The sequence below is a fragment of the Haliotis rufescens genome, unplaced genomic scaffold (assembly GCF_023055435.1).
Source record: "Haliotis rufescens isolate VD_foot unplaced genomic scaffold, xgHalRufe1.0.p SCAF_38, whole genome shotgun sequence".
Classification (NCBI taxonomy): Eukaryota; Metazoa; Mollusca; class Gastropoda; order Lepetellida; family Haliotidae; genus Haliotis; species Haliotis rufescens.
Window position 1 is genome coordinate 3,901,606 of NW_025964090.1, and position 27,216 is coordinate 3,928,821.

General features: G+C 40.2%; 1 protein-coding gene across 2 annotated transcripts; it reads right to left on the reverse strand.

Annotated features, from left to right (window-relative positions):
- Positions 1 to 25,971, reverse strand: LOC124113795 (fucolectin-like). 2 transcript variants are annotated; one of them, XM_046474315.2, is made up of 5 exons: positions 25,886 to 25,971; positions 20,626 to 20,695; positions 3,414 to 3,638; positions 1,701 to 1,946; positions 1 to 665 (listed from the first exon to the last, which is right to left on the reverse strand). In XM_046474315.2, exons 2-5 carry the CDS (start codon positions 20,678 to 20,680, stop codon positions 445 to 447), a joined length of 747 nt encoding a protein of 248 aa, XP_046330271.1. In that variant the 5' UTR covers positions 20,681 to 20,695; positions 25,886 to 25,971; the 3' UTR covers positions 1 to 444. The 2 variants fall into 2 exon arrangements, with proteins under 2 accessions (XP_046330271.1, XP_046330272.1); XM_046474316.2 differs by lacking the exon at positions 20,626 to 20,695 and having other exon boundaries at positions 25,886 to 25,956.
- Positions 25,972 to 27,216: the final 1,245 nt, after the last annotated feature.

Here is a 27,216-nt window from a genome sequence, read left to right on the forward strand (position 1 = left end):
CGTTAGTCGCCTCTTACGACAAGCATAGTCGCCATTTACGGCAAGAATGGGTTGCTGAAGACCTATTCTACCCCTGATCTTCACGGGTCCGTCACAATAGTGACGCGTGGTGTATTACTAAACCTTTCAGTATTTAATTAATTATCTTTAAAGGTGGCCACTTCATGTTGCTGCTTCTATATTGAAACACAATGTGCTTATCGCCTTTTTTGGTTATTCAACTGTTATTCAACTACGGTTTAGCATCATGTGAGAGGAAAGTGGCATAGATCGCAGGCGTTTACCCTTTTGTGAAACAAACGAAAGTAGGGTATGGAGGTGGCAGACCAAGAGTCATAAAAACTGGGCCGAAACTGGACTTAAATCTCATAACCAGTGGATCCAAACACGGCTAAGGGAAGTAACAAATTTTTTCATTTTTTACGACTCAGACCACAGCTTCCATTACACCTGAAGAGAATAGTGATCCCAGTCTCCATTGTCGTCTACTGTGGACCCCTCGTGGATTATTTCGCAAGAGTTGTCTGATCTTTGATGGTTGAAGTTGAAGCAGTCCTTGTCCTCAGAACATAAGAGAGCACATCGTTCAACAGTCGCCCCAAGTGTGGGAGTGATGGTGTTGCTTGAGTCCATTCGCTTGTTATTTGTGCGGCGGAAACTGCTACCTGAAGAAAAAAGTGGATGGATTGAGTAAATGTTTTTTTACGCCGTAACCAACAGCATTAAAGTGATACCATAGCAGTCTGTAAATAACCGAATAACACCTGTGGGACATATGTTCCCGTGTTAGTCAGGTGAAAACTTGACTTTCCTTTACATGTATCTGTGACGAGTGTCATTACTGGGGCAGGATAGGGTCGCCCCTTTCGCGAATACCTCGTGATTATGTATTTACAGTGTTTGGACAAATAAGGTTTCTCATATATCTATGCATGGTGACGTTTCTTTTGCGGTTCAGTATATTATGTACAATGTTAACTTACTTGAGAAGCGGTTTTGATCTTTTCCCGAAATAAGAATGATACAAATATATATTAATAAGAAATCTTGTAGGTATTGTCGTTTGAGTTCAGTAAATAAAGTCAAATAAATTGATGTTTTCGGAACATACCATTGCCCACTGTCGCTTCATTTTAGGTTGTTCAACGCTTTGAATATTATTGAACATTGATCTAATTCATATTTCGATCAAATCATGAAGACTTAGAGTGACAGAAAAATATCTGCACACTGCTGTTTGACAAGAGGGATGACTTAACGTTTCAAAAAAAATTCCCTTTATGTCGAGCACTAGTCCTGCACCTCCAGCCTTTAGTGTCTACATTTCAAAACTTTCGGGGAACAATCGACTTTTTTCTAGATATTTCTTATAATTTATGGAAATGGTTTTATCGCTTTATTCAGTTGTATCACGGTGTGCCATCTTTATGCGGAAGGAAAGGCCGAAGTGATGTAGGTCTTGGAACGATTACCACTTTGATGGCAGCCATCAGCACGGGTATGACGTTAACAAAGAATCATCATCTAGACGAACCAGGGATGCAACGTCAACAACACTACTTGTTCTACTTTAATATACAAACTGCCAAACGTGTGAAGCATGAATGTACAAGCATTAACAATATGGTAAAATTCTTTTATATCTCTATTGGTATGGCAACGGCAGTAAATGTTATGTATGAATCTAGCAACATACGTACTTTTCAAACATGAATCCGGCCCGTAGACTTCTAGCTCGCAAATAGTAAATCTGTCGTCACCGGGATTCTTGAATTTACGTCTCAGTTTGACAAAACGTCCCGTGAACACAGTGGTACAAGGCAGAGTCACGGGTGTGCCGGCTAGGACCACGCCCTCGTAATCTAAGCAGACCCGAGCGGGTTGCGATGGGTACTGGGCAGGGTCATATTCGTACACTTCCACATAGAAGTCATGGAGACGTGTATCTGAAGAAATTGGAGAAAGAAGTTGTAAATTTCCAATATTCCCTTGGACATTGGACATCTAAAACAACCGCAGAAAAATATGTTGTTTGTGAATGGAAACGAAATCGCACTTGTGTTGTAACTTAACACATAACACAAGACTAAAAACAACAAGGGCTCATCTATTCAACACTTGTACCTACAATAAAACAGGGGGCGGTCGGGTAGCCTAGTGGTTAAAGCGTTCGGTCGTAACGCCGAAGACCCGGGTTCGATTCCCGACATGGGTACAATGTGTGAAGCCCATTTCTGGTGTCCTCCGCCGTGATATTGCTGGAATATATCCAAAAGCGGCGTAAAACCATACTCAATCACTCACTACAATAAAACATATGCTCAAAGTCTCGGGTTCGAAACAAACGTAGTTGCGTAGTCTAGTAGTTAAATCATTCGCCGGATTTGATTGCCCATAGAGATACAATGTGTAAAGTCAGTTTATGGCGTCCCCCGCCGTATATAACTGGCATATTGATAAACTGGGCGGACGATACATACACATTCACTTAATCAATGCAACAAGGTGTACTGAGTTTAAATTGGGCTTATCGTTGCGTTACATGTTATTGCGTGCATGCGTGCGTTTGTGGCTGCTTGTACTAGTTTGGACTAATACCGGTTTAACCTGGACCACCTGAAGTACCATGATGCTGTTTGACCTGGTCGTCCGGACCGCCTCCGTGGTCTAGTGGTAGAGCGTCTGCCCCGAGAGCGGAAGGTCCAGGGTTCGATCCCCGGCCGTGCCATACCAAAAGACGTTAAAAGATGTTGTTACCCTGTCTGGCGCTCGGCATTAAGGGGCTTAAACAAGGACTGGTCGGCTCGGAGTATACTGTGTCTGAGTGGGGTATTCATGTTAAACTTTGGCATGGTATCTCAGTGAGCTAGCACATTAAATCGGCATCAGTCCGGACTAGTACAAGCATCAACACAAACACACACACGAACATGCACGTCGCTATATAAGTGCAATAATCTTGGACGCGACGTTAAACCCCATTTCACCTTACCTCACCTGACCTGGTCACCCCACTCAAACACAGCACACTGATTTCAAGCCGACCAGTTCTTCTTTGTAATCTTAATGTGTGTCAGGCAGGGTAACAAAAAGTACCATTTTTAACGCGTGTTGGTATGACGCTCCCGGGAATCGACCACGAAGGCGGTTCAATATAACAAACAGCATTATTACGATGATAGAAAACTCGTAACATACAATTAAAGGGACGAAACGGACATAAAATATTATTTCTAAAAACAGTTACAAACTTAAAATATATTCATCTGAGATTTTTAATTTTTTAATTTTGATGATGCTTACAGAAATCCTTTTTTGGCTCCTTCTTTCACAGTAAGAATTGGGTGTTAAGAAGCAGTGCCCAAACAACATCCCATCTCTAAAGGATCCACCCAACCAATATTTCGACTCACCGCAACATCCACCTGTGCGCGCTGTGGCCACTATTGTGGTAATGGCATAATACCCACGTAGATCCACCTGCCACCAAGGGGCTGGATCACTTGCACCGGCTTGAAAGCAGGACATGGATCCCCAACCAGGATTTGTGTTGCCGTCCACTGCGCCGCTTGAATTGACGCCATAGAAGCTGCTCTCTGTGGTTGGTTTCCTCAAGGCAACATTAGTCGCAGCTTGACCTTAAAAAGGCAATTAAAATACTTAATACTTGGGCCGATGTAAGTTAGTAGTAATGGCGTATTATAATGGCTGAATTATTGATTCAATCGGATCATTATATGCTTGTGTTAATCTGTGATCAGTCACTCTCGACCTTCATGAAATATTGCTCATGATATCAACCACTGACTTGTCCAGTCCATTAGTTTGCTGTAATGGTGTAATATTGGTGACTGCGGTGTTAAACAGTGTGCTCTCATCTGAAGAAAACAGAAAGACGAGAAACGTCTAAAAAAAGCCATAAATTCCATCAGCATAGGGTCCATGTAAGCAGTTGTAGTTTCAAGAACAACAACGACGACGACGACGACGCCGATGATGATGATGATGATGATGATAATAATAATAATAATAATAATAATAATAATAATAATAATAATAATAATAATAATAATAATATTATTAATAATAATAATAATGAAAGAACAAAGTCTTCTTTATCAAACCTGACCGGTAGGCAATTTCATACATTGATTTACTTAATAAATATTCCAGCGACTGCGACCATGCTTCTAAACTGGCCAGGGCAAGGTCACGCAGTAATATTACAACTTAAAACCGTTGGATATCGGCTTGGATCTTTGTTCGTTTATGTTTTGTCTGTGTCAAAATAACATTAGGATTTAAAACCTCATCACCAGAGAATTATCAGTCTCGAGTATCCACCGAAACAGATTCCATTGGGCGTATAAGGTAAAATAGAGGTGAGAATATTATAGTAATGGATCACTGAAAATCAAGGTGTTCATAAATGGGTAAGCAGGTCCTGCTCTACCGGAAGCACCCACCACTTGCACAGTTTGCATTAAAGGGTACCGTGTTCGACGTAATAAGCGCCGAGGGCGCTCGCAAAATTAGAAATAGGGGGCTCTTATTAGAATTTTATGTTGGTGACAAAAGAGTTGAAAGATAAATTTCGTGGTTTATAGTGACAGCCTGAAATGTTTATGTACGACAGATATATTTTTCCAGAATTTAATTGCCCATAATGGGTGCATATAACACACGAGTGCGTATTATCCACGAATAAATAAGTCTTGTGTACATTGATCAATCGGAAGGGGTGCTATAATTGGGATTCTTCACTAGCCAATATATTAGCAAATATCGCCGTGGGCGCTTATTAGAGCGGGGCGCTTATTACATCGAATACGGTAAACGTTTTTTGCCTTATGATTCACAGGGGTGCTCCTGCCTTACGAGGGCGATCTGTAAACAACCAAGTCTTTTGTGGTCTGAGAGTATGGCATTTTATATGCTTTCGAGACGGGTATTACCGACAAAAATAAATTAAAAGTAACAGCCACTGACTTTGAAATTCGGAAAAAACAACAACAGCTGAGCGGCCCTGTTTGAGGATACGTAATAGTCATAGCATAACGTCAAATAACATCAATTATAACACACCACAGACAGACAATACAGTGATAAAGTGATCCAATGTGATCGTTGTGAGGGCCTAAGTATGACAAGTTGTGGCCTGACAATCATCTTATAGATAATACTTTGTCTTCAACAAAATGATATAAAGTCCATTTATTCGGAGACTTGATATTAAACTGGAAATTCGTGAAACTATACAAAAACAATTTAAAAAAGTTCCAGTATGGGTTTCATAAGATATCTCCAAATAACGGTCGCTGGATCTGTAATCCTAAAATTTAGATGTGGTGATGAACGAAAATGCACATTACACATACTTACCACCACAAATTATTGCTGCTACTGTAAGACCATTCATTGTGGAAACAGACGGCGTTGCCAATGCATTTCGGATTATGAGCTGTGTGTTACACCACAGTGGAATGTTCATCCAAACTATCACTGATTATTTTTCATCCACGACCCCCCCCCCCCCCCCCCCCCCACCCCCACCCCCCCATCCCCCCCACCCCACCACCCATACGTTTCACGTTTGGATACATATGTTGCTTATGCATGGGATGCTAGCGAACTCTAACAAACACAGATTTTTTCTTTGTAAACAATAAAGAAGGTTACAAGTCATATGAGAGATACCCATATGTATTGATCCCCATTCTTTTTCAACATGTATGTGAACGACAACGACAACTGATCAAAAGCGACGCTACTTCATGTTTGAGAAAAGATTAGCGTATCCTGCCCCACCTGTGTCCAGTAAAACTTTCGACCCGTGAAGATCCGGGGTAGAATAGATCTTCAGCAACCCATGCTTGCCGTAAAAGGCGACTATATGCTTGTCGTAAGAGCCGACTAACGAGATCGGGTGGTCAGGCTCGCTGACTTGGTTGATGCATGTCATCGATCCCAATTGCGCGGATCGATGCTCATGATATTAATCACTGGATTGTCTGGTCCAAACTCGATTATTTACAGACCGCCGTCATATAGCTGGAATATTGCTGAGTGCGGCGTAAAACATTAAACCAACCAACCAACCAATAAAACTTTCAGCAATAAAACTTTCTAGAAGCCTTACAAAGGCCTCGCATACTCTAACCCTCATCAAATAACTTTTGAGAAATAGTTGTACGGCGCTCTTGAAATGGACAGAGAAAGAGCATGCACGTTTGTACCTGAAACGCTGTGAACTTGTCGACACAAAAGTCTGCAGCTACTGGAATAATGGTCGAAATTTTACTATTAGACTGACAGTGGGTAAGCTGACTGCTGCAAGTTGAAGTCATCCCTCTTGTCATACAGTCTTGTGGACAGTTTGTCCCTCTGAATCTGTATGCATGGATCTAAATATGAAACAGATGTGGCGGTTTCACTGGTTTCTATTAGTTCTACTTCAGTTGGGTAAATCATTGGTTATTTGACCATTACTAAACGATATCAGATCATCAAAAGAGTGAGTGAGTGAGTTTGGTTTAAGGCCGCTTTTAACATTATTCAAGTTATATCGCGGCGTGTCAGCTTAATGTGGGAGGAAAGCCCGAAGTGATGCATGTCTCAGACGTTTACCACTTCGGTGAAACCCACGAGCACGGGTATGGTGCTGACAAACCTAGAAACATAATCGGGGCGAACCGGGATTCGAACCCACAATCATAGGTTTCTGGCGTGCCCAGGGGACGCAACCCTGCACAGCGAATCGCGGCGCCTTAGACGACTGGGCCACCCGTGCCCCCGATCATTAAAAGACCCGAAGCATATCTCAAATGTCTTGCCCGTGTTATGATTTTTGCCAATCGGAGCAGAAATTCCGATTCATATGCATAAAGACAGATCAGCAAGGTTATAAGCACAATTGCTGCCCATGGGGATGCCAAATTCCAAACCTACATATCGTATCCACAGATATCAATGAGAAAGTCCAGAATGTCACATGTTGTTTTTACAGTAAACTTCAGATCACATTTGCTTTCATTTTTGACAAACTGACCTGAACCTCTGAAGATAGAGGGATAACTGTATCTATGCTCACAACAGTAACCAACAAATTCCATGGCGATTGTTTACTTTCAAGATAATACTGTTATACCAATTCCCATCAGTGATGAAAATTGAATATTATCAGTAGTAAACAATTATCCGAGCAAAGAAAACAAATACTGTTAATTTTATTAATGTTTTGTTTCGATCGATTTTTTAATCTTTAAGTTTCTAATGCGGCCACCGCCCATCCAACTATTCATCTGTGCAATTTTCACCTTTATGCCAGATATGCCCCCCAAAATCGCAAGTTGATTAACAAACACTGGGCGGCCATTCGGTCAAAAAATACAAACTTGAAATCAAGAACAAAAGTACGCAATAATAGTCATATGTTACGAATAAAGAATGAATGTTACAAATAAAGGTAATTGTTTACATACAAATAATGAATTCAAAATACTAAACGATACCAATGAACAACTCGCAAAAAACCCGTCATATGTAAAGAAAGAACAAGTTGTACAAAAGAACGACAGTGCACAAAAAGGACACTGAACTGCTGGAGGACAACGTTGACAATAAAGAACGGCAGATGGCACTGCCAATTGCAAACTTCATTCGGCTTTCCGTCGTGTTTATGATAAATGCATGCTGAAGTGCTCAATGCCATGATTACGTCATTCCTTGTGCACTCGTTGTCAATTGAATAAACACTCGTTTAACGCCTAACATATATTCATTATATCGTTCAGATATTTTTAACGAAAAAGGGACAAATTATCGCACAGAAGTTTCTTACGCATAACAAAATCTCGGACAATACTAAGCAGTGTCTGTGTTTAAAAGTGGGTTAAACACTAATCTCCAAAACAGATTTTAGAACTGTCCCAAACAAATTACCCTTCATAAACAACCAGCATAAACACCATGTACTAAAATTCTGATCCGGATGGACACCCCCGCCCCCTTCACCCTAACGTCTTTATTGCATAGGTATTAAATTTATCCCTGTTTTTTTCTTTATTTCATAGGTTTTTATGTTGACATCAGCTTGACTGATACATATAATTTTTCTCTATCCTTGCTTTACAACACTCTCACCATTATTCGGGCCCATTTCTGGTGTCCCCCGCCGTGATATCGCTGGAATATTGCTAATAGCGGCGTAAACCAACACTCACTCATTCACTCACTCACTCTTATTCGGTATCAAAATTGACACCTGCCTGCGACATTTTCAATGCCAGAAGCGGTCGTTAAACTCCAAAAGATTGTCTGATTGATTGTTTAGTCATTGCGAATGGCAAACGCACAGGTCAATATCAGATTCGTTCCAAATTCACGCGGAGGCAGACACTTGAACGAATCTTTAACGGATATAAGTACAGAGTGAAGGGTACTAAAGGAGACAGAATCCATCGGATATGTTGCAAAGCAGGATGTTCGTCAACAATCAACACCGTCTCCGATGTCCTCTGCCCTTTCAGAGGCATCCATCACCACCTGATGTGGAACCACTTCAATAGAGAGGGTCCAAGGACCACAAACCACGTCGAAGGGTGGCGCTCAAAATAAACCACTTATTCAGCAAGCCATCCGAACATTTTTACCTTTATAGACGTCATCAAGAAAGAACAACCAGCCACGGTAATAACCAGATAATTTATATTGAACATACATCATGTTTTACTGAATATGCCATGCAATAAAACATACTCATACAGTTATACAATTAATGTACCACGTTTATCGTGTACTATAATGATTCAATGATATATATGATTCCTTACTGGTGCAATACTTGAGCCATAATTTATGTAATAAAGCTTACTAATGCAATTTACAAATTTTGTTCTATGTTAGACGTCTGAAGAGAACATACTAGGAGACAGACTATTGTTTAATCCATCATTGTTTAAGGGATTATCATGCCCCAGTAGTGAGTGAGTGAGTGAGTGAGTGAGTGAGTGAGTGAGTTAAGATTTAACGTATCATCGGCAATATTTCAGCCATATCGTGACGAGACAAAAATTGACATTAATAATATTTTGATATATTTAAACTGTATAATATTCTGTCGGCGAAGGACAGTATAATAACTAGAATATCACAAATTAACGTAAAACTAGTTTGAGAGCATGTAAAACTAAATTAGCATTCTACAACACAATATAAAAATGAGCCATAGATTGCCAACAACTGAAGGCAGATCACCACACTTGGGACCATGGGAACTCGCAGTTCTTTTGCTACCTGCATGGACCCCAGCAGGACTTACATCCCCCCTTCAGCTGTTTGCGATGGCTGACAAATTTAGACAAACGGTAAAAGAACACATATGCTACGATTAAAAACGTGGCAGAAATAAATATACTTTGAAAGACGTAGTCTTACATGCCCTCTCAGGGGGACAATAATTTTACACGTCAACCCCCTTCGAGGATACAGCCTGATTATATACAAAACATATCAATCAAAATGAAATAACTTAATTTCTTTTAAAAAACCGATGATTATATAAGAACTAAGATTAAGATCCTTGAAGAATGAAACTTTGAAATAGTTATACAATGCATGCTTAAGTGTGAATCCTTCATCACAAGGGATGCAGAACGGAGGATCCTCACCTTTCCATAAATATCTATGTGAATATCTGCTGTGGCCAATACGACATCGTCGCATAATGACCTTTTCAAATCTGGAATGACAACCCAAGTAGATGTAACCGATATTTGGTTTATTTTCATGTAATGTATTGATACCTACTTGGTTGTCCCACTTCTTTTGCATCACACCTCGGATGTAACATCTACTAACAGGCTTACAATCACTGTATGGGATAAGAAGTGGTGTCAAAGATTTGTTGAGGGCTGCTTTTGAAGCAGCATCGGCCATTGTGTTACCAGTTATACTAACATGGTTGGGTATACTAACCAACAAAAGACGATGTCTTATTGGCCAGTAGCAAGATCATTATAAAATTCAAGAATTTGAATTAAAAGTGGATGTTTAAGTGACCTATTTTTAATGCCTGATGGCACGAAAGAGAATCTGTTTTTGATGATTGGATGTTGATATATGTCGGTGCTGTCAAAATGGCGTTTGCTTCTGCTGTGAAAATGGAACTGTAATCTGGCAATCGTGAAGATATTGTTCTGGATCCAATGACAGTGGCACTAGCGCGACCATCCTTGGATGCATCTGTAAATATAGATTTATAAGTGTCATAAGCGTTTCTTAATTGATTGTATTCTTGTTGATAAAATAGTTGATTAGTATCATATTTCTTTAATTTGGTTAATGTAAGGTCTACCACTGACTTTACTATTTGCCAAGTAGGCGATGAAAACAGTTGAGAGGGAGCTGTACCTTGCAATTTAATATTAGGAGCAGATATGGCAGACTGGATTCTGATTCCGAGTGGTGGCACAAGAGATGATTGTTTATTGTAAATATCTTCCCAGAGAGGATAAAAGACGCAATTAAACGCTGGATTTGACTGATTAGAATATAATTTAGTTATGTATTGTAAAGATAATTTCAGACGGCGTTGTTTAAGAGAAGGCTCATCCGCTTCAACATACATACTTTGAATGGGAGAAGTCCTAAAGGCTCCCAGGCAAAGCGTCAGGCATGGATAGCATCTAGGTTTTTTTTGTAAATTACTTTTGCAGGCTCCACCATAGACGATGGAGCCGTAATCGAGATTTGAACGGATCATTGACCAGTACAAGTGTAAGAGGGTTGTTGATTCCCTCCCCACTTAGAATTAGAGACAACTTTCAATAAATCGAGTGCCTTAAGACATTTAGCTTGAAGGTATTCAATATGCGGAAGGAAAGTGCAATGGTTATCACAAATAAGTCGAAAGAACTTGGCCTCCTTCACAATTTTGAAAAATAGTTCAGGGTTCTTATGTGGCTAATACTTTCTGCAGAAATGAATAAGTTTTTAAGACACCGCTTGTGAATTTCATTTGGACATAACTGGAATCGTCTTTTTACCACAAGATATATTAAAGTCTTCCACAAAATGTGATCCATCTACTGAATCAGTTAAAACTTTAGACAAACAACTTTAATACTGAATAAAGTGACAGACAGAATACTGCCTTGTGGGACACCCTGATCCTGATCATACCGATGAGACAGGGTAGAAGCAACGCGGACCTGAAATTGTCCGTCAGTTAAGAACTTGGATATAAATTGAGGCAAACGGCCAAAATCGTGTAAATCTTTTAAAATCACGTGTTTCCAGGTAGTGTCAAAGTAAAAAAAGAGAGACACTGGTTTTTTTAATTATTGCATATTTCACTTCGATTCTTTCGAAAGGCACACTGAATATTTGTAATTAAATTAAAAGATTCCAAATGCCATGTTAATCTATTGTTGACCATGCGTTCCATGGTTTTGCAAACGCAGCTTGTCAATGAAATGGTCGATAATTTGAGGGATCTGTATGATCACGTCCAGGTTTCGGTATGGGTACAACTATGGCATCTCGCCAAGAAGAAGGAAATTTACCTGATGTCCATATATCATCAAAAATGAGCAAAATTGTTTCTAAACACGGTTCTGGTAAGTGCTTCAGGGGTTGATTGTGTATATTATCAGCTCCTGCAGCAGTATCATGAGCTTGTCCAAGAGCAGTATGAAGCTCATGGATCGAATATATTTCATTATAATCTTCCCCATTATCTGATTTAAAATTAATAGTTTTCTTTCCTTGCTGTGTTTGATATTTTTGGAATTGTGGTACATAGTTTGAGGAGGAAGAATGTTTTGCTAGCGTTTCACCAAGTTTATTTGCACTATTCGATTTATTAGTTAATAGTTCATCCCCATTCTTAAAATGGTGGATGCGAGATTTAGAACCCTTACCTTTAGTTTTCTGTATCATGTTCCATACCTTGGACATGGGCTTACATGAATTTATTTTGGAAACATTATTTTGCCAAGATTGTCATTTATTTTGTTTAAACGTACGCTGGGCTTTAGCATTTAAAGTTTTAAATTTATTCAAATTATGGACCATGAGATGGCGACAGAAATAGTGCCTGGCCTTTTTCCGTGCCTTCCTAGCTTGTTTGCAGTCATTGTTAAACCATGGTTTACGGATGTGTGGATTTGTAGAGGATGCCAGTATTTAAGGAAACACTACAACAGCATAATGTAAGCAATGCCATTGATAAAAGAAGGTTAGGGCAGCCAGGTCAGGGTGATCTAGTCGAGATCGTAAACTCGTTAGCCAAGCAAATTACGCACGTGCTTTTCGACTCAGCACGGACTTCTTTTTGGCATGCTCCTAATGAGGAAAACACCACTATAAACCGTACCACAGACCCGTGAAGATTCCGGGGTAGAAAAGGTCTTCAGCAACCAATGCCCACCGTAAAAGTTGACTATGCTTGTCGTACGAGGCGACTAACGGGATCGGGTGGTCAGGCTCGCTGACTTGGTTGATGCATGTCATCGTATTCCATTTGCGTGCATCGATGTTCATGATATTGATCACTTGATTGTCTGGTCCAGACTCGATTATTTACAGACCGCCGTCATATAGCTGTAATATTGCTGAGTGCGGAGTTAAACAACAAACCAACCAACCAACCAACTTTAGAGCAATGATGAAACTGTTGTTTTTAAAAATCAATGTTTTCGTTGTCAGCATCTGAACAATCAAATATTCACTGAGTCCCCACCAGACACAGTTATCGATAATTGTTTAGAACTGAATTATGACATGTTCGATGAAATATACTGACGACGGCTTGTACACAAACAGAAACTCAATGATGAACCTGGTATCTAGTCACGCTGATTCACACATTTTTACATCGGTTTTTTGATTCAATCCTCAATGAACCGATCCTTAAAACGATATGTTTACCTTGAATTACGTCTGTTGTGTACAAGTGTAGAGATTCTGCTGTTTATTAGTCAAGGAAAAACTTTTTCACTTCTTTCTCATCGTCTATACCATAACACAATCACTGTGTACACACCAGATACGGTTATCGATAATTCTTTAGAGTTGGATGATGACCTTTTTTACAGAATAATGTGCTTATGATTTTAATGTCCAAAATAGCGCACATTCCTTTGAAATATAAATTAATTACAGGTTGTTTGAACTCAGCAGAACACTCAATCGTGATCTGCAAAAAGACCAATTATTCACAGATTCAAGAATATTTTCATTCAATATGAACACAATATTGGCTAAATTGAATAAAACAAGCAACTAACGGGATCGGGTGGTCAGGCTCGCTGACTTGGTTGATGCATGTCATCGATCCCAATTGCGTGCATCGATGTTCATGTTATTAATCACTGGTTTGTCTGGCCCAGACTCGATTATTTACAGACCCCCGTCATATAGCTGAAATATTGCTGAGTGCGGCGTTAAACAACAAACCAACCAAATTGGAATGTTGTATAAATACCAAATTGTGGGAATACCTTGTGAACAAAAACAGAAAGAATCATCAAATGTAATATACATTTGGAAATATAATTGAAAAGTTCATAGTACAGTTATCGGTTTTTTAAAGCGTTATGTTCACAGCAGTGTTTACAAATACACTTGATGCGTATGCGTAATTTCGATCGAGGTGGTGAGCTATGATTTTTTTTTGCGGTCAATACTTCTTTCGTGTATTTCAACAAAACAGTATTATTCTATTCCAGACTAAGTACATAGCACTAATTCGTGCCGTTGTTTTGAAATATTTACTCTCTCTTTTAGCTATATACGGTCCTTATGTTCTTGTAAAGTTTGTTATGAATCATATAGAAAAATTGAACTAATCAATGCAAGCCAGACAAATTTGCTTCAAACTATTTAAAAATTAATGAAGCATTATTCTGACAACAAAGTAATCGCATTTATGTTTGATACCAAACGTGCACCAATTTCTATTGAAGTGAGATATACATAGGACGAGGTAGGACAAGGGCTGGTTTGGCGCACTGGAAATATTTATATGAAAATTTTCAGACATGTTCAAATGATGCTTGTTTTAATCGTAGTATATTTGTTTCTTTTACTTTTTTACTTAAACTTCCAGTGATTGATATCATGAGTATCGATCCACGCAATTGGGATCGATGACATGCATCAACCAAGTCAGCGAGGGTGGTCAGGCTCGCTGACTTGGTTGATGCATGTCATCGATCCCAATTGCGTGGATCGATGCTCATGATATCAACCACTGGATTGTCTGGTCCAGACTCGATTATTTACAGACCGGCCGTCATATAGCTGGAATATTGCTGAATGCGACGTTAAACAACAAACCAAAGCAAACTAAACCAAAAGACGTATATTGCATTGATTCGCCAGCAGCTCGAGGGATGATGTACATCCTTAATTATAGGGAACCGTGCAGGTAGCAGAAGTTCTCGATTTGGCTGAACTATTGCTGATGTGACTCTAGGTATTGACACATGATGATGACAACTAAGATTTCTTGCAAGTGTTGTACTTCTGGCATAATAAACTTTTCCTAAAATGAGAGCAAGTCCGTTGAACAAGATGACTCTCCAACGATAATCAGCTTGTTCGAAAAATGCTCAAATCAGCCCATTTGACAAATGTTAGCCTTGCTAATTCATTTAGTGTTGTTATAGTAATAGGTCAAGTCATGCAATCATTGAATTGATCGTCATTGGTATGAACACATATAATCAATGATATAATTACTTGTAAAAGTTTCCCTAATTCGTAAAGTATGCATTTCCCATGCGCCAAAAATCTATCCTTATCATACCTTTAATTGGATATCCAGTCTGTCAATTGGGGCAAAGAACTGATAACTAGCTTCCACGGGAGATTTAGCTTGGGTGAATCAAGCGCTTTTCGATGATACGCAACCAACCAAATCACCCGATCAATTTTGACGCCTCCTACGACCTGCAGGAGATGAGTTTCATTGTCTTTTCAGATGCGAAGCTCTACTCCAACAAAGAATCCTGTATAACCCCCCCCAAAAAAACAACAACAAACAAACAAAAAAACAAAACATACTACTTGTGGCAAATATTTTAAAACTGTTTCATCTTAAAGGCTAATAGTTATAAGAAATTCGCCATGTTGATATATTTTTGTATTTTGGTATATGAAAATATATACGAAAAAAAGAACTATATCAACGTGGCTGGTGGTTTATTTGAGAATAAAACTGAAACTGAGTAAACTAAAACATTGATTGCTGGGGAATAAGTTCAAAAATACATGAGCCACTGAAGCACAAACCATCGAAAATGTCAAATTACATCCTACGCCTCTTTCGCAAAAGTTGTTTGATGAGAGCACTCAAGGCCGATGCAATTTAGTATTTTGACTTGCACCATATATTTCCGTATTTTTTCAGATGAACATTCGAATTTCCATTGCATGTGTTTGTGACAGGTTTTCCTCGGTGGTGCAGGATTGACCCGCCTTTCGCGAACACCTGGTGCCTTCACTATCCATATTGATTCATAAACACATGCTTACGGTATAGACAATGGTACAAAGGAGATGGTGATACTTTTTACCCTTTTCGCGAACACCTGGTGTCATCACTATCCATATTGATTCATAAACACATGCTTACGGTATAGACAATGGTACAAAGGAGATGGTGATACTTGTTGACCTTTCCGCGAACACCTGGTGTCATCACTATCCATATTGATTCATAAACACATGCTTACGGTATAGACAATGGTACAAAGGAGATGGTGATACTTTTTGCCCTTTTCGCGAACACCTGGTGTCATCACTATCCATATTGATTCATAAACACATGCTTACGGTATAGACAATGGTACAAAGGAGATGGTGATACTTTTTGCCCTTTTCGCGAACACCTGGTGTCATCACTATCCATATTGATTCATAAACACATGCTTACGGTATAGACAATGGTACAAAGGAGATGGTGATACTTTTTGCCCTTTTCGCGAACACCTGGTGTCATTACTAATTTTTAGCGATCCATCCATGTAATGTTACAGCTATTTTCCCCTTTTGCCCCCAATATAGTCTGTTTCGGCGGATATATTTTATGGTTATTGAAAGAGGTGGTAAGGTGAAACGGGGTTAATGTGACGTCGCAGATTATTGCACTTATATATCGACGTGCATGCACGTGTGTTGGTGTGTGTGACTGCTTGTTCTCATCCTGACTTATGCCGATTTTATAGTGCTAGCTCAATGAGATACCATGCCGCAGTTTAACACAAATACCCAACACAGACACAGTTTACTGACTCCGGACAGACAAGTCCTTTGTTTTAGCCCCTTAATGCCGAACTCCTGACAGGGTAACAACAAGTACCTTCTTTTTGGTGTGACATTGCCGGGGATCAAACCCCCGACCTTCTGCTCTCCAGGCGGACGCTCTGTTACAACCCTTAATGTAAAAATTACTCTTAATGTAACAAATGTTACATTAAGGGTTACGTGTTAACTCTTAATGTAAAAACATTTACATTAAGAGTAACAACCCGCAACCCTTAATGTAAAAATAGACCCGTGAAGATCCGGGGTAGAATTGGTCTTCAGCAACCAATGCTTGCTGTAAGAGGCGACTATGCTTGTCGTAAAAGGCGACTAACGGGATCGGGTGGTCAGGCTCGCTGACTTGGTTGATGCATGTCATCCATCCCAATTGCGTGGGTCGATGCTCATGATATAAATCACTGGATTGTCTGGTCCAGACTCGATTATTTACAGACCGCCGTCATATAGCTGGAATATTGCTGAGTGAGGCGTTAAACAACAAAACAACAATAATAATGTAAAAATTATTTTTTTACATTAAGGGTTAATATTGTACATTACGCCCCTTAATGTAAAATATTCTTATAAACAAAGTTTGATTGGAAATACTTTTAACTATTTTCACGTATTTTATTGTTTTTGCTTGGTTTCATGCAATTATTCGTAATGAGCGGCAGTGTGAGAAACTGACTTTGCTCAGACCAGAGAACAAGAGGGGCTATTATAAGAATGGCAGGCTAGTTATTGAGGACATGCCAGCTACTCTTCTGGAAGGTGATGAGCATCAGTTGTCGGCTCCAGTCGCAGATCGCGACTCAAGTGCTGCCGTCAAGGTCGATGGTTATGCAAAAGCATATCTTACATTGCAAGGAATATAGAAAATGTAACCATCAAACTGTCCGACAGTGGCTTTGTTTCTCTTGTACCTGACCATGACATTGTTGCTTTATATGAAACATAGTCAATAGAAAATTGATACCCAATTGGGATACGATGACCTGCATCAACCAAGTCAGCGAGTCAGACAGCCCGATCCCGTTGTTGAAGACCTATTCGACCCCGGATCGTCACGGGTCCATTGTTCATGGACATTAGAACCGGTGTGACGCGCGACTATGTGAAGAACGATGTTATTCACCATGTTGAGAGTAATATTTACTTAGTAGAGTTTTTTACACAATTTGAGATGGAAAGATATTTTTGTGATAAATTACTAAATAGCTTTGGACATACATACATTCAAATTTGAACATACATATTGTGAATGGAAGATTGGGAACTGACTATCAAATCGGTGACTGTACATATATTGAGCATTTAGTGAGTGAGTGGGTGAGTGAGTTGGGTTTAACTCCGCTTTTAACAGTATTCCTGTTATATGACGGCGTGTCAGCCTAATGTGGGAGGAAAGCCCGAAGTGATGCAGGTCTAAGACATTTACCACTTCAATGAAACCCACGAGCACGGGTATGGTGCTGACATAATCGAGGCGAACCGGGATTCGAACCCACAATCATAGGTTTCTGGTGTGCCCAAGGGACGCAACTCTGCACAGCGAATCGCGGCGCCTTAGACGACTGGGCCACCCGTGCCCCCTATTGGACATTTTGGGTGTAGTGTGATAGATTATTGTTTAGCATCGAGTGACATGTTCCACGATGATGATGAATGTGTCTGTAAAAAACCATGAACGATGCCATTATTTAAATGCGTTCAGAAGAATCTAAAGATAACTCCTACCTTTTTAAGCATTACAAAGTTTGCAAGAATATAGTGAGTGAGTGAGTGAGTGAGTGAGTATGGTTTTACGCCGCTTTTAACAATATTCCAGCAATATCACGGCGGGGGGCACCAGAAATGGGCTTCACACATTGTACCCATGTCGGGAATCGAACGTCTTCGGCGTGACGAGCGAAAGCTTTAACCACCAGGCTACCCGACCGCCCTGCAAGAATATAGATAACTGTGTGGAATCAAGAAGGACCAGTTTGCACAATGTAAAAGGAAAGACCTAGAAAATGCAGCAGCGGTAGACTCTAAACGTTTCTGGGACATCATAAAGCGTGTGACTTGACGACCGCAACGACCCAACTCAATTGATATACAAGACTGGGGTACTATTTCTCGTCGCTGAATTCTGAACTAATGGGTAGTCAGGATAATCTTGGTGAGGTTGAGGTCAAGGTTACGTGCAAGAACTAACAACTGACATACTAGAATCCCCAATCACCAGATCCAAATCTTTTTGAAAGCATCAGTGCCAAGAAACATAATAAATCAGCTTGACATCTATGGAAGCCATTTTTCAAACATGGCTTGAGCGCTAAAATGGGTAAAATGTTACAATCCATGTACAGTAATGTAAAGACTTACAACAGAATATCTGGTATATTTGTTGCTTCTTGGGTGTGAGGCAAGGGTGAATGCTTTGTCACTTTTTGTTTTAGTTTTTTTAAATAAACGAAGCGGTTACTGAAATGGAACAAAATTGTTGTTTTTGTGTTAAGTTACATTCGAAATTTATTTACATTTTCTTTACTTCTATTTACGGAAGACCTTATTGTGTTTGGCAATACTGTCAACAACAATTCTAGCAATAGATTACTGAGGTCGAATGCTTAGATAATGTTGCAATTCTGGAAAGAAAGGTGTTCATGGTCCTGTTAGTTAGTATACATTCCTTGAAACCATACTCGCCTCACTTTTACTTCAAATGTTTAGATACAAAGATAACACCAATACTTTTATACGGGGCTGAAATTCAGGGTTCAGTGACAGAGAACCGAGTCTGGCAGAAGTTCTATTCAATCGCCCGCTGTTTTGAAATGTGTCAAATATTGGCTGTCTCTTTATAATATGCAGGAATCTCGTTTAACCCCCAAAATGTTACAATATGTTGCGGTTGTATATGGAATACTTCAAGGGACGTTGTCGCATTGTCGCCCTTGCAAAAACAAGCAAAAAGTGTCAAAATTAGCCAAAGCGCGACATTGCGACAACGCAACATTTTGGCCATTTGTCGCATTGTCGCAATGTCGCATTGTAAGATGTCCAAAAGGCTTATGTGGCGTATTGCCATCCGTCTTTGTACGGCGTGCGTCATCCGTCATGCGAAATCTATTGGTATTAAGTTAAGAACATATCGATTGTTAAAACGTCTTTAAGTACCTCCAAATATGTCATTGATTTAGCCAACAGAGAACACCGTAGTATATTTGCTAAATTTAGATGTGGTACCCTCCCTCTGGAAATTGAACTCGGTCGTTTCTTGAAACCAAAAATTCCCTTACATAATCGTATTTGTAAACACTGTAATACAAACAGTATCGAAGACGAGGTTCATTTCTTAACAACGTGTAATCTTTATGCAGATCAACGAGAATATGTTTGGGGTTATGCCTCGTCTCTTTGCCCAATTTTTTGTCTCATGACCCCTATAGATCAAACCACATTCCTTATGAAGTGCGATAATTTATCCTATTCTGTAGCTGCACTAATTAAATCCATGTACAAACGTAGGTTATATAACAACGTGTCATAAACCCATTCCAGTATTGTATGCCTCTGTATATTTTATATTTGATAAAACATGTCATTGTATGGCAATGCTTGTCATAAATGTACGAGCATTATACTTTTATCTCGTATTTTGTGCACCATTAACAAATAAACCACTGTCCACCATAACTATTTTAGCACTTGCGGTGCTTTTAAGAACATTAGTGTCTAATAGGCCCACGCTGGCCGGGCGATGTATATCTTTTAATATATTTTACCTCTTGTATAAATTGAAGTAATTTTATGTATACACCGCTGGACACTTAAATAAACTATTTTTCTTCTTCTTCTTCTTCTTCTTCTTCTATTCACAATACGATTTATACCTAATATATGTCGAGAGGTAGCATTTACAGCTCACCTGGTACAAAGTTCCGTGGTGAGCTTATGTCAGCTCCCAGATAAGATCGAATGGTCGGTTCCTAACTGACATGAAATACTCTACAGGCCGTATGCCTAATGTTCTTTTTCGCTATTATCAATCAACAATGATCTTACTACTATGCTAAACTGCTATAGAAAAGGTATAGACTTCATATCCGAAAAATATAAACTTTAAGTGGCAATATTTGACTCGGCAATGTACTTGGGAAACCTACGGTTTTTTTTAACCAAACATCATTGCATTGGAAACTGAAACCCTTTGCATACAGCAACTACCTAGGACTGTGTGTTGAACATTTCCAAAAGAGTATACACAATACGTTTTACAAAACTGAAAAAAAAAGTTTTATAGTAGGATATAGTAGGACTCACCCGTAACAAACACAACACTGGAAAGCAGCAATGTGGCCTTGGGAAGAGGTAACATGCTTGAGCCAAGAAACTGTGCACAAACAAATATGTGTTGACACAGTATAAACAGGTAAGGAAATGACACATAATTAACAAAGCTCGATTCAATAAAGCAATTCCACTACACATAATCATATGTTCATTATTAATCCCGCAATTGTTAACATGTCAACATGAGATAGTTTTAAATTAGATTACATTGTGACACTGTTTCCAAGTTAAGCATGGTTTGATCCGACACATGACTATACTTATAAAACCACTTTATCACATCAAACCAACAAACAATACCGTCAAACATAGAACTGAGACATTGCCACTAGTTATTTAAGATCATCATAACCTTCTTTATCGATAAACATGATCAGGCTTGAACGTGTAATGAAGTACTAGAAGTGCACTGTTGCTGGGACGATCGATTTCTCCGCGCCCCGTTTCCAAATCGTCAGTAAATCATTTGTATTTTTACCAAGGAAACACATGTATTTGATTTATCGCTTCATTACCTAAAATCAATTCTAACATCCATCCTTAAAACATTGATTGTCCTTTCTATATTAATACTTCAGATCGACAGGGAACTTGTTGTAATAATTGATCATTAAAAATACATTTATTATCTATCTTTGCTCAACTATGTTTATATTGATGTGACACTGAATTTCAATTACATACTCAATAAGGGTGAACGATAAGGACATGAGTAACTGGCTGATGAGCATTAGGGATCGGTGAACAGGTACTTTACATGGTTTTGACAAGATCACTTCACGTGAGAGTTTATGACAAGGATCATGATTGACTGAATGAGTTTTTTTCACCACAGACAGCAATCACCCAATCGTATCGCGGCTTGTAACAAACACGGCTTGGTTAGATCTTGCTAGATTGTGCAATGAGCCATGCAGTTGGGGGATACGAAACCTGTTCAGTCACACATTGTTCCGACCAAATAAGGGAACACGGGTGGCCCAGCTGTCTAAGGCGCCGCGATTCGCTGTGCAGAATTGCGTCCCTTGGACACGCCAGAAACCTATGATTGCGGGTTCGAATTTCGGTTCGCCTCGATTATGTTTCTAGGTTTGTCAGCACCATACCCGTGCTCGTGGGTTTCACCGAAGTGGTGAACGTCTAAGACCTGCATCAATTCGGGCTTTCCTCCCACATTAAGCTGACACGCCGTGATATAACTGGAATACTGTTAAAATCGGCGTTAAACCCAACTCACTCACTCACGTTGTCTAGACAAAATGGCGTGTCATTAACCAAGTCACAGAAGCTGACAATCTTCCCCATTGAGTACCTTTCCACGGACCCGTGAAGATTCCGGGGTAGAATAGGTCTTCAGCAACCCATGCTTGCCGTAAAAGGTGACTATGCTTGTCGTAAAAGGCGACTAACGTGATCGGGTGGTCAGGCTCGCTGACTTGGTTGATACATGTCATCGATCCCAATTGCGTGGATCGATGCTCATAATATCAATCACTGGATTGTCTGGTCCAGACTCGATTATTTACAGACCGCCGTCATATAGCTGGAATATTGCTGAGTGCCGCGTTAAAAAAACCAACCAACCAACCTTCCCACGACAAGTGAGTGAGTCCAAATCTAACGAAACATCGGTAATATATCAGACATATTGCGACGAGAGCAAATTATACATTCATTTATAATTACAACTGAAGCACAAAATGTCCTTAAACTACTTCACTCGTGACGATCCGGGTTAGAATAGGTTTTCAGCAACCCGTGCTTGCCGTAACAGGCGACTATGCTTGTCGTAAGAGACGACTAACAGGATCGGGTGATCAGGCCCGCTGACTTAGTTGATGCATGTCATCGAATCCAAATTGCATGGATCGATGCTCATGATATCAATCACTGGATTGTCTGGCCCAGACTCGATTATTTAAAGACCGCCGTCTTATAGCTGGGATATTACAATAATATTTGTTAGAGACCAACAATTTGATAGTCGGCGGTTGGCTGGGATTTTGTTTGGAGACTGCCATAGTAATGCCACCCCACACCACAACCAATCCACCGAAAAATCTGCCAAGAGGTCTCATTGACTCGACATTCATTTCGACGTCGCCAGACACAACCACGCCTATCAAGGAAGTGCAAAGTAAACCTGGAATCATCTCAGAACATGACACGTAACCAGCGACGATTACCCCAGTTTCGACGTTGTGAGTGAGTGAGTGAGTTGGGTTTTACGCCGCTTTTAACAGTATTCCAGTTATATCGCGGCGTGTCAGCTTAATGTGGGAGGAAAGCCCGAAGTGATGCAGGTCTCAGACGTTTACCACTTCGGTGAAACCCACGAGCACGGGTATGGTGCTGACAAACCTAGAAACATAATCGGGGCGAACCGGGATTCGAACCCACAATCGTAGGTTTCTGGCGTGCCCAAGGGACGCAACTCTGCACAGCGAATCGCGGCGCCTTAGACGACTGGGCCACCCGTGCCCCCTCGACGTTGTGTGCACCATTGACGTCTGTTGGAAAAATGGCAATTTGTAAGGAGTGACACTACACGTCACCGTCCACCTCGGAGATGAGCTGCCATAGACGATTTCTTATCGTCGGACCTGTACCTCGTACTCCAGGGCCCACTTGCACAAAGCGATCTTAGCGCTAGGATAACCTTAACTCCGATACTTTAACATAGGCTTACAATGGTCTTAGCGCTAAGATCGTTTTGTGCAAGTGGGCCCAGTAGTCAGATGAAAGTTTACAGCAATTTGATTCGCCGTTTGTGCTCGATTTCGTAGAGCGTGGTTTCGGATCAATAGATCCTGTCGATTTGGGGTTTGTTCCATAATCTGCTAATCAAAGACAGTGAAACATTGAACGTATGACTTCTCACTGTTTCCAGGGTGCCAATATCGCTAGTTCATACACAGACAATGAATGAAATCAAGCACATCACAATTGGGTCATCAGCAGAATCTATAAGATTGGTCCACAAAGATTAATCGACCTACCTTGAAAGTGTCAAAATCGGGAATGATACCATACGCACGTGTGTGGCGCACGTGCAATGTATGGGACGCAGTTTGGTTTTTGTTTGTTTGTTTAACGCCGCATTTGGTGTAACATTTTACATACATAAACGTTCTTCACGGGGTGTTTGTCGTCAACAGTTATCTTTGTTCTTATACTTGGTAATAACATTTATACATTTTGTTTTTCATGATCCCCTATTTTTTTTAAGAGTATAAACCATCTCGTAGCGAATCACCTAGCAAACATGACTCCACTCGCAGGCTGTACTCAACTGAACTAAACCGAGTTTAAAGCTCGATTTTCCGCTGCATGTCAATATATCTAACTTTGTAATGCTACAATGAATTTGATTTATAGAAAGGCAACATATCGATTTGCATAATCGTTTCGAAAAAAAGCTGGGCACCCTTTTGGCAGGTTGTTCGCTTTTGTTGTTGGATGCGTTTTGAAACACCCACGTTGCAATAAAAACGGTATGTAACGGGGACTCGTTTAGTTATTTATTTATAACATAACAACATATTCAGGATATTCAGGTGCTTAAAACCAATTAAGAGGATAATCAGTATTATGATAGTTTCTTTATTTGTTTTTTAACGCCGCACTCAGGAATTGTCCAGCTATATGACTGCGGTCTGTAAATAATCGAGTCTGGACCAGACAGTCCAGTGATTTACACCATGAGCATCGATCCACACAATTGGGATCGATTACGAGCCTGACCACCCGATCCAGTTAGTCGCCTGTTACGACAAGCATAGTCGCCTTCTCCGGCAAGCATGGGTTGCTGAAGACCTATTCTACCCCGGATCTTCACGGGTCTATAATAAGATACTAGCACACAAACTGTATTAGATCCAAAGAAGGATTGGTACCCGACTTCCCCCCCCCCCCCCCCCCCCCCTCTCCTTGCGATCATAACATAGATAATACAGAGTACAGATGGCTGAAGGAATCCCAAAGTGGTGCAGAGAGTCTAGATTACCCCCGTCCTGGACCAATGCACCACTCAAGAAAATCGTGCACAACCTAGCGATGCAAAAGCGTCGAATCACACTCAATGAGTTGAGGACAACTGGCATATCATATGACTCCATAGAGACCATGAATTCAGGTTCGAAGTCTGCCTCATTCACCTATTCTTCAGAGTTGGCACCAAGTGACTATCATCTATTTCAAAATTTGAAAAAGCGCTTGCCTTCCCAAAGATTTAGTGATGATAACGAAATTACTGCTGCTGTGGAGGGTTGGTTAAGGGACCAAGAAAGGACCTGCTACAAACGAGACACAGTATACTGACTCTGAGCCGACCAGTCCTTTGATTTAGCCCTTTAATGCCGAGCGCCTGGCAGAGTAACAACAAGTACCATCTTTCAACGTCTTTTGGTATGACACGGCCGGGGATCGGACCCCGGACCTTCCTGGCGGACGCTCTACCACGAGACCACGTAGGCGGTCTTAATTGATATAGACATCTGGCGTAAAGGAGATATGTCTTAGAACGACGAAGTAACATACGAAAACATCAGTGGACACATTTATCAAAGGATACCCGCACCAGTAAAGTGTGGTCATATTATTTGTAACACTAATGAACCTTTGCAAAACACGCATGGACATACACACATAGAGGGGTCTTGTCCCAACCAGATATAGCAATATAAAATATTATGCCGCTAAAGAATACTCTATTCTACAAAATGTACAGATAACAACTTGGATGTTAGCCTACTCATGCTTATCCCCCGGACGTATGATAATTGTTGTTACTGCTGACCCTTCACCGACCGGGGCGGCCGGGTAGCCTAGTGGTTAAAGCGTTCGCTCGTCACGTTCAAGACCCGGGTATGAATCCCGACATGGGTACAATGTGTGAAGCCCATTTCTGGTATTCCCCGCCGTGATATTGCAGGAATATTGCTAAAAGCGGCGTAAAACCATACTCACTCACTCACTCCTTCACCGACCATATATAATTTATATAAGGATTTATACCGAAACGGAGCTATTACGGTAAAACAAAGAAGTTGTTATCCATAATATTTTTGTCTACTTTGTCATCCGTCAACTTCCAGGGAATGACCATCACACAATTTTTAAATAGCGAAAGTTTGAATTTTGTATTTTGAATTTGGTTGAATATGATATTTGTTTGCAAACAATTATATATCTAGAATTGTCTGTCCCTGCACATGTACAATGTACTCACCTGATACAAACGTTGAATGGGCGATAAGTAGGACCGCAGTCAGTAGCCACATCTCTTCTCTGCGACAAAAGAACTCTAATGATTTTCACGAAGGCTATGCACACTTCGGGTATTTCTAGGATGAGCTTAGGCATTGTTATGAAGATGAGCAAATCAATATCCTTCGTTGTACGTCAAAAAAATAGAGTTGGTTGGTTGGTTTGTTGTTTAACGCCGCACTCAGCAATATTACAGCTATATGACGGCGGTCTGTTAATAATCGAGTCTGGACCAGACAATCCAGTGATTAATATCATGAGCATCGATCCACGCAATTGGGATCGATGACATGCATCAACCAAGTCAGCGAGCCTGACCACCCGATCCCGTTAGTCGCCTTTTACGACAAGCATAGTCACCTTTTACGGCAAGCATGGGTTTCAACAAAATAGAGTACTGATGAGCACGAGTATTGATACTGTGCATGTGTTGACAGCCTGTGACATAATACTTCTGTTTCTGTTCCAGATTGCACAACTGGATGAGACACCAGAATCCATACACATAGGATGAAAACATTAAGTTTGTTTTCCTCTATCAGAGCAAAAGTACCAACACGTATTTTAAAGGAAATGTCAAAGCTTACAATTAAATAATGAAGAGACAAGTATATTGGAACTCAGATATGTTAAGGTGAGTGGGTAAGTTGCGTTTAACGCCGCTGTGAACAGTATTCAAGTAATATGGCGTCATGTAAGCCTAATGTGGGAGGAAAGCACGTTGTGATGCGGGTCTTGGACGTTTACTAAGTTGGTGAAACCCACGAACACGGGTATGGTGCAGACAGACTAAGGAGCATAATCCGGGCGAACCGGGATTTGAACCCACACTCAGAGGTTTCTGGCGTGCTAAAGGGACGCAACTCTGCACAGATAAATGGTGAACCGCGCCCCTCACTCGACCAGGATGTAATGGCTTTTCTATTTTGGATGTTTTGTCATTTTTAACAAGTCTGTATTTTACTGAAATATTGCACCCAGTGAGCATGATTGATGTTGTTCATTATTATAAAGGACAAGAAATGACAAACTTTTTAGGCCCTTTGGAAATGTCAAGTTTGAATGTAAAAATATTGTTATGAAAATCAAAGCGACACACAACTATTTGCTTACGCATACCATATAACGTCAATATCAGAGAGTAACCAGTCTCGATTATCCAACGAAACATTTTTCGTCTTGCGTAATGACAAAATAGTGGTGACAGTTATATGTATAGATCATAAGAAACGTCTTCTGAAAGTAGAGTGCAGGTATGATTCCGACTATATCCATAAGCATGCGATTATGACT